Source organism: Pygoscelis adeliae, unplaced genomic scaffold (genome assembly GCF_000699105.1).
Source record: "Pygoscelis adeliae isolate BGI_AS28 unplaced genomic scaffold, ASM69910v1 Scaffold138, whole genome shotgun sequence".
NCBI classification, from domain to species: domain Eukaryota; kingdom Metazoa; phylum Chordata; class Aves; order Sphenisciformes; family Spheniscidae; genus Pygoscelis; species Pygoscelis adeliae.
This window is the reverse complement of record NW_008825265.1, coordinates 369,960-378,539: the sequence shown is the minus strand read 5'-3', so window position 1 is coordinate 378,539 and position 8,580 is coordinate 369,960. Positions and strand designations below refer to the sequence as shown.

The following is an 8,580-nucleotide window of genomic DNA, read 5'->3' as shown; positions in this document are numbered from 1 at the left end:
TTTAGAAAAAAGTAAGTACAAACAAATGACACTGTAGCATCTGCACTCAACATGTGGCGACAAAACCCGGCCCCTACATTCGGTTGCAAAGGTGGTGTTTCTGAAACATTGTAATTTATCGGGAAGTTAAGGGTACTTTTAAAATGTCCTGTGGTTAATTAAAGCAGCTTGTATATGAGGAAAGAGACAATTCTGTTTCTGGTAATTACTTCATCAGAGGTACGCAGTGTCAAATGTCAGTCAGAATGCTGGTGTCCAACAAGACATGCACTCCCTTGTATAATTCCTATGCTAATAAGAGCCAAAAATGGGAATAAAGGCATGTTAGTACAACAACATATCCAGAAGGATGGAAATGGTGCTGAGGAACTTAAGATAATATCTTAAGATAAAATATATCTCTCTCAGTCTTGTCCTTATTATTTAAGGTATTTGGTCAACTTATGTCTCTAATTTCAGGATTCTGACAAAAAAGACAAAAATCCCTGTATAAGCAAATATAATGTGATGATGCTGTGGAAAAAAGACCTAGACAGCTTTTTCTGTTTACCTCACATTATTTTCTTTGTGTGTCCCTATACCCTGTTTATTTTTACCTTTTATCTTTTTGCTTGCCATTCCTGCCTAATTTCAAAGGGCTTTTTTTAGTCTTTAAACTTTTAGCTGTGACTTGGATTGTCTGAGTCAACATTTTGAGACCGAAATCTTTCCTGGCCCTATGAAAAACTTATTTGAAAAGTCTGGGGGAATATCTATCACTTATTAAACAAACATTCTACATTACCCTTATTAAATTGCGCCCAATCCCCTTCTGAAAATAAGTGATGACTGGGAATGTGGTTGCACCGAGTCCCATCATTATCCCCGTCACAACACAAATGGACAGGCTCTGCCTCAGACCTGCCTGGAGCAGCCAAAGGTAGAGCTGCATCACATTTTATCATAAATATATAGAATCCAATGAAATATGAATCGTGCATGACTATGTAGAACTGCAGAGAAGCAATACTGAACCCCTTTTCCTCTACGACTATGGAATTTGTTTCATTGCTTAAAGGAGTAAATCACCCTGAGAGTCAGTAGCTGGGAAGGCTGGTTGTCTCTGGCACTATCGCACGGCAGATCTGCATTTTTCCCATTGCAAACAACAGGAAAATTTAATATCGATACCTGTGCATTCACTTCAACTTTCTACTATAAAATGAAGCCAGGCTGCAGCACAAATACAGCTAGTGTGTTAATGGAGACAAGGTTCCTCAACGGGTTATGTGGCTAGGGGACAAAGGAGTGCCCTGTCACTGGTACAAAGGAGTGCCTTGTCCCCAGCAGCAAAGGCAGGCACGGGTTTTCCCTGAAGATCTTGGTTCATCTGTGTAGCAGCAGATATTTACATTGGGCACATGGTATTCTTACTGTAACCCTTGTTTGAAGACAAGTAGAGAAACCAACAATCCAATTTCCAAGGAAAAACAGAGAAGGAATTCTGACTGAATGCAGTTTTACCTCCTAAACCAACCAGCTAAATTCATCTGTGGATTTTAAAACTGTAAATAACTAGCAGGACTGTATAATTTTTGCTTTAAAAAAATACAGTTCTGACTTTAACTATTCAAATCAACATTAACAGTGCCCAAATTGTGTCACTCATGAAATAACCCTAGGTGTGGAAATTATGCCAAAGCTTCCAAGGCATTTTGCAAACACTCCACATGTACTGCAGACCAGACATTCACATTGAGAGTTGAATCCTTCAGCACCAAAATCATTACATACTTCGCTTTCTATGAAAGGTGTGCAAATGTACAGTAATAGTACTTGATTCATGTAATTAGAATAATATTATAATTAAAGACTCTACTGTATGATTTTTGGATACTGTAGGATTTGATTTAATTTCTATGAGAAATGCTTTTTTCATATCAGTGGGCTGTACAACAGACCCACAGTGTTTCAGATCCATGGAGCTCAAAAAAGAGGTTTTCGACAAGAGCAACAGGCATCAGTATTGTTCTTTCATTGCCCAAATAACAGTGAAAGAAAATGCTAAGGATACTAACTGATTGCAGAGAAATATGGCATACTAGGAGGGATCAGTTGCAAAAACCAATGCTGTCTCTGTCACTTACTTCTCTTACTTTGTACACTTACTTAGGAGAGACTAACCTGCATGCATGCAGCTTTAAAATCCACAGTGATAAGCCAGTTTCGTAAGTCTTTGAGCTCTGGCTAATACTGTTCGGGTACCTGGGTTAAGGATAGCAGACTCTGAACTAAAGGATCAGTATTCAGTCCTAGTATAACCATATGGCTGAAACACACAACCCACTTCTTAAACATGTAAACCTCATTACAAGCAGGATGCTCTGGGACTGTGCTCTTTATTATTAGAATCACGTGCACGAAATGCTACTGAGCATGTTTTTACTCAGGCCGTGTCAAACTATCAGTGATTAACCATTAACACTACTGCAACTTGACTGATAGAAGCAGAATTTAAATCTGATTAAAACAAACAAACAAACAAACAAAAAAAACTTGCACAAATTCTTCTATAATGAAGATAAATTTAGTGTCAACCAAAAAGAGAAACTAAAAACTCTTGCTGTAATGTTAATATTCTTTTTTTTTAAAAAGTAGATTGTAAATTTGACTTTGTGTCTATTCAAAGGAGTAAAAAGGAAGCAAGAAACCCTCTTCTTTTTTTCTTACAGGCTACACTGGATATCTTTCAAACAGGTGAGCAAAGAGTACAACGACAAAGCCACGAAGCATTGGTATCTTGCTCCTACTTCAAACCTGCAGCAAATCAATTCTGGTTAGAGCAGAAAGAAAAAAAGAGAACATTCTTCCAAAGAGCCCTGAAGTCTTCTAGGGGAAGGCCACATATGTTGCAGTTTCCACCATGTTAGCTCCACTTAAGGCTGTGCTTCGCAGTCTGGGTTAGCCACTAAAGAGAAAAGTAATTTTGTAAATTCTGTGTCTACTTGCAGAGATCTGCTAAAATCACAGCTGCCCTGCATATACGCTGAAGGGACTACTATAGATCAGAATAAAAGGATGCAATAAGAGCATGCAACACAGCAATTCAGTTCATCCTTAAGCACATACTTAACTTTCAGCATATAGGAGTAGCCTCAATTATTTCAATGAGAATATTCCCATAAAGTGTCATGCAGAAATGTTTGCAGAACTGAAGCTTTTACTTGGCGATGTGTTTGAACAGCTTCACAAAAGATGTCTTTTTTCCTCACCAGATGTAAATTGCTGTTATACCCTCCCAAGACATGAAAGTGTTAAAAAGTTAAAGAAATAATTGTAGTTAGGATTACACTCTTTAGATACTTTGCTATAATATTAATAATTTAATATGCTTTTCACTGAAATATTATTTGCCTGGCCTGTGGTGCTTCTTTTAGATGAAGTCCTTTTTCCTTCCTATCTCTCAGATACTACCTTTGTATCTGTTTTTTAACACTAGATTTACCCAGGTCTGTTCTATATCACTGTCTTGGTTTTACGGTTCATTAGCTCTTTCGGATATATTGTATATAGGGTTACAAAATTATGCTATAGTATTTTGGGTTTATCTAGCTTTGAACTGCTGAGAAACAGCATTTTAAGCTCATCAACACTTGTTACTAAACCCAACCACGAGTTACCTAAAGACAGACATATATTTGCCTCTTGACTGTTGACTGTGCTCTTAATTAAATGTAACAAAACCCAAAGCATCTATGCCATTACCCAATTAAACTCATCAGTAGATATTTATCATCAGAAACAAACAGATTTCACTGAAACATTTAACTACTGTTACATTACACAGTTTTACACTTTTTATTATATGTATTTATTTTTCTGAAAACATGAACATTTATAATCACTCCCTATAGTAAGCAGTCCCTCTATAGGGAAAACACTGAGCTCTTCAATTACTTCCATCACAGCAAACTATTTTTTTTTTCATTAATCCATAATTTGTTAAACTGTTCATCAGTAGTATTAAGTAAAGTATCAGTACCTCACCACTTTATGTCCCCTAATACAGCTATGGTTGTTGTCTAATTTGTTACAAAAATGTTTTTTTGGTTTTGTGAAAATTTTCCCATTAAAATAATACATAAAAATGCAACATGAAATCCACAGGGAGAAAAAAGGAGTACAGAAAGTGCCAGTGTTTTTACGGATGAAAATAATTCCATCGCAGCAGACCATGAAGATCAGAACACAGTTCCTGTTTACCATAATCCTGCACCCATTTTTAAGCATTAGTGTTACACTGCCCATTTTAAAAATGGGTAATATGTGAAAAGGTGGGGACAGCAGTAAGTTAAAGATTTGTCATACATTGCACATAGGAACTTCGCGTCTCTTACTTCAGAAGATTCCAATGTGAGTTATCAAACTGCCCAGAAGTTACAATTTACCCTGTCCCATAGGTAATTTTCATGTTTCGAATGTGGATTGATGAGAAAATAGTAACCCCGTGCACATTGACACACAAAATGATAAAAGCTTTGCTGGTTAACAACAAATCTAATTTTTGTCTCATTTAACTAATGGCATATGGAACTTTCTGCAAGGCATATGGTACTAATTAAACATGGTACGAGTCCCCCACATAGTCAATATAGCCATGAGGTATCCAAGGAATGTTTCCCTTCAGTGTACATTATCTACGTATTGATTTGATGGTCTGAATGCATAAAAGCCCTGGGAACTAACAATGTTTAATGATGTGGGAACTGCACTTCTATTCTTATCTACAGTTGCTGAGGAAAATTCTGAGATACTTAATGAACAGGCAAATTATGAACTAACCAGGACCGGTTTATTTTCATTCATTCATTAACCACGGATTTTGATATTTATTTTTAACCCTTGTTTTTACATTTAGAGCACTGTTCTGTGACTCCATATGCCAGAGAGCATGAAGTTAAAGATATCACCCTATTTTTTTAACAGAAACAATAATCTAGGTTCCGTACATTTTAATGACATTAACAAACACCTAAAATGTAAGTTGTATGGTGCTCAGGATTTATTTTGAAAATTCTAATACACATAATGTGTATAAATACACTTTCATGTATTTGATACCAGCTGCGCTAATTAAAATATTTGTTCTAATATCAGTATTAGATATGGGTTAATTATTAACTTTAAATGTAAGTCCACTTGTATATAATTTTAATTCTCTTTTCAATTCAAGGATATCAGCTTCCTCTAGCATACAGAAGGTCAACCACTGAAAAAATTAAGAACATAAATACTGTGTTTGTTCTGCTTCATAATGATCACTTCAGGTAAAACAAACAGCAGCAGTGAATTCTCACAGTCATTATCTGCCTACTTACAATATCCTAAGCAAAATAAAAAATAAAATAGCTGAGTTCTCTGAGCTAATGGGAAAATGGTAAATGACCTTCCGCTAACCAGAATATTTCTGTGCAAAAGAACAACGGGGTCTCAACACCACTACATCTAGCATCAGTGGGTTATTTTTATCAAGACACTTCTCGAACAGTAACAAAGCAGCAGTTTGTGTTCTGAAAGGTAGCACTGACTCTTCTGTAGTTCCAGTAAATTTCAGAGTAGTAAAAAAGACAGTACAATTTCAATAATGCTCTGAATTGGCCAACTTACTCGATCTACCATCACTTGCAAAATCTACCATCACCACTAACAGAAAGAAACGAAAACTGCTTCCTAGTGCTCCAACTGTTAAATATCCACTCTGCTTTTGATAATGAGACTTGAGAAAAACCAGTGAGAGTTAAGCAACAAGGCTGTCACTCAGTTTTAAAGCATCCTGATATAAAGTCACACTGTGACTTTTATACCCAAAATAAGATGAGATTAAAAATAGACCTGTAATCTTATTAATAGTCTGCTACAAAACAGTTTAACACTTAAGGTACAGAAGCCACTCGGCACATAAAACATGGTGACTGAAGAATGAATTCTGGACAAGAACGTTATTTTTACACTTTCTGCACACTGTGCTGGAAGGTGTAACCAGAATCTTACCTGACTACAAAAACACTGCACATACCCTTCTCTCAAAGGCTCTAATTTAACAGATCATTTCAAAATACTTTCAAAGCTTATGGAAATATTACCCTGTAAACTTAGGATTCTCTGCTCTTGACATGCTGTATCAATGAACTGAAAAGAGCAATAACATTTAAGGTGGCTGAATTCTCATTATGTAAAACAAGCTGCATTTTCCTGCTCTACCCACAACAGTATTTCTATTTGTGGAACATGGCAAGAATTGCGCTCTGTGCCTTACTGCTCTAAGATTTCGAATATAATTTCACATTAAAAACACACATGTCCTTAGAGGTATTTTCAAACTGAAATATCATGCAAGATTAACAGTTCTTCACACATCAAGGAGTCTTTCTTTCCTCCTGTATATTGCACCAGACATATTGAAAGCCTATGTATCCAAGATATAGACAGTATGCTAGATAACACTGAAAACCTAAATTCAGAAGAAGGAAAAAAAAAACAAAAAAAAAGTAAGAAAACCAGCTTTTAGCTTAGGAACAGTATTTTTACACAGCTGTAGAACATTATCTGACAAAGAACCTATTTGCAGATTTGCTCTAATTTAACAAATTAACACAGCTTCCCAACCCTGCCTTCCTGCATTTACATACCATGCATTATGCACAAAAAAAGGAATATACAAATAGAGATCCTTTCAGCCTGTCTAGCCTGTCATCAAAACCAGCAGAGAATTTTTCATTGATAAAAACAGCGAATGGAAGAAATCAGACCAACCTTCACAATGTATGTCACACCAGGTCCCAGGATCTTCTCACTCGAGTGCAGCCATCCTCGAGAGGGTTTATTGACAAAGCTGCTACTTTGATTCCAGTCTTCACCTCCGGGGTGCATTTCCTCTGACCGTGGTTTTTTCCCCATACTCATCTTGCTCACGTCCTGCTGAGAACACGAAGTGGCAGAGACAAGGTTACATGTGTTGTCTGAAGCCCCTGCTGCTGAGCTAGAAGCACTTGAGCTTCCCTGCAACTTGGAGACAGCAAGCTCCTTTACTGCAGAGGAGAGGTTTTTGATACCCAAAAGGCTGCCCGTGTGAGAGAGTTTCAAGTGGGACACTTTATGGATGAGGGTACACAGGGTGGTGGGTCCATCTTCTTGGTCCTTGCGGAGAACCTCTGGTGAGACCAGGTATGAAGGTGCTGTTGAAGTCGTAGCAACTGCTGAGACCTTGCTGTTCATGGACAAATTGTGAATAAGATCATCAACTGATGTCACCGAATCATTCCTGAAGCGGTTATACTTGGTACGTTGAAGCATGCCCTTCTATCTGGTTGCCTGCATATGTTCTGGCAAATCTGATGCCAACGCAGGAGACGCCTGTGCTAACATAGCAGGCGATTCATAACACGGAAGGATAACAAGATTTTGGGGTAAAAAAGAGAAGAATATAAGGAAGAACAAAAAAATATGTATTTTTAAGAAATTTCTTATGGTTCCCCGTTAAGGTTGGGTGAAGTAACAGTTTTCTATGACAGAGATCCCAGTCCTGCTTAGAGCTGCCAACTCGCTCACAGCAAAAGCATGACTCACACAAATGAGAAGGACCCTTTTCAACAAAAGGCTCAGTGAACACTGCAAATCACTTCCTGTAGCAAAAAAAAAAAAAAAAAAGAAGAAGAAAAAAACCCATCCACCCACTTACAGCACACTAGCACCAATCAATTCTCAAATTTCCTTTTCCTATCTTCTCAAACAGATATTTCCTTCCAACCTTTAATTCCTCCCCCCACCACCACCCTTTTGGTACCAAAGGCAATTACCTTTAAAACTGAATTAACAGCCTTTGTGGAACACCACACTTTATTATTCTGTTTAAATGTTCTTCCACCTCACATATTTGTGAATCTATAAAGAAGTCACAATTAGATAGCAAATATCTGGATAATATTTACACATATATACCCCCCCTCCCCTCACCCCCAGCAAAACACAGACACCTCAAAGGTTTTCAGAATACCTTTAAGCACACAAGTATTTTAAAAACAGACCACAGAACTAAAGAATATACACATTTTCTTCCACAAAAGCAGCCTAACAGACTTTACAAGTGCTTTTGTGTCAATGCTATCTCTCACGGAAACTTGTTACATCCAATTTTTGAAGGGAAAGAAATCCTTCTCCCCTGTTACTCCACAACAACCTTCTATTTTAATGCAGGAATTACATAAAGTACCTATGTGTGAAGAAAAGTATTTTTCTGATATCCGACAACAGGCTTAACAGATGTTTTTTCTTTCACCACTTGATATTCACTCCGAAGAAAAACATGAAGAGGATCTTCAGTTCACTGGAATGTTTGGTTTAATTCTAAAAAACTGAAAAAACCTAGAAGAATATTCAAAAGTCCAGGTAGCAGCAAACTGACATCCTGCAGTGAAGAATAAAAAAATGCACCAGGTCTTGTTGAGTATAAATGTCAGCCACAAACACTTGATCTGAAAAGTAGCAAAACATGCAGAAAACAGGTATTTCATTTCTCCTGCATCTTTTTGAAAAATACAAAAT

At 37.0% G+C, this 8,580-nt stretch overlaps 1 protein-coding gene across 1 annotated transcript in view; it reads right to left on the bottom strand.

Annotated features, from left to right (window-relative positions):
• SHC3 (SHC (Src homology 2 domain containing) transforming protein 3) overlaps positions 1-7,332 on the bottom strand; it is a 58,779-nt gene extending 51,447 nt beyond the window's left edge. Inside the window, exon 1 of the mRNA XM_009329600.1 lies at positions 6,793-7,332. Within this exon, the coding sequence (XP_009327875.1) occupies positions 6,793-7,332 (540 nt within the window). The remainder of the gene's footprint in view (positions 1-6,792) is intronic.
• Between the last annotated feature and the right edge of the window lie 1,248 nt (positions 7,333-8,580).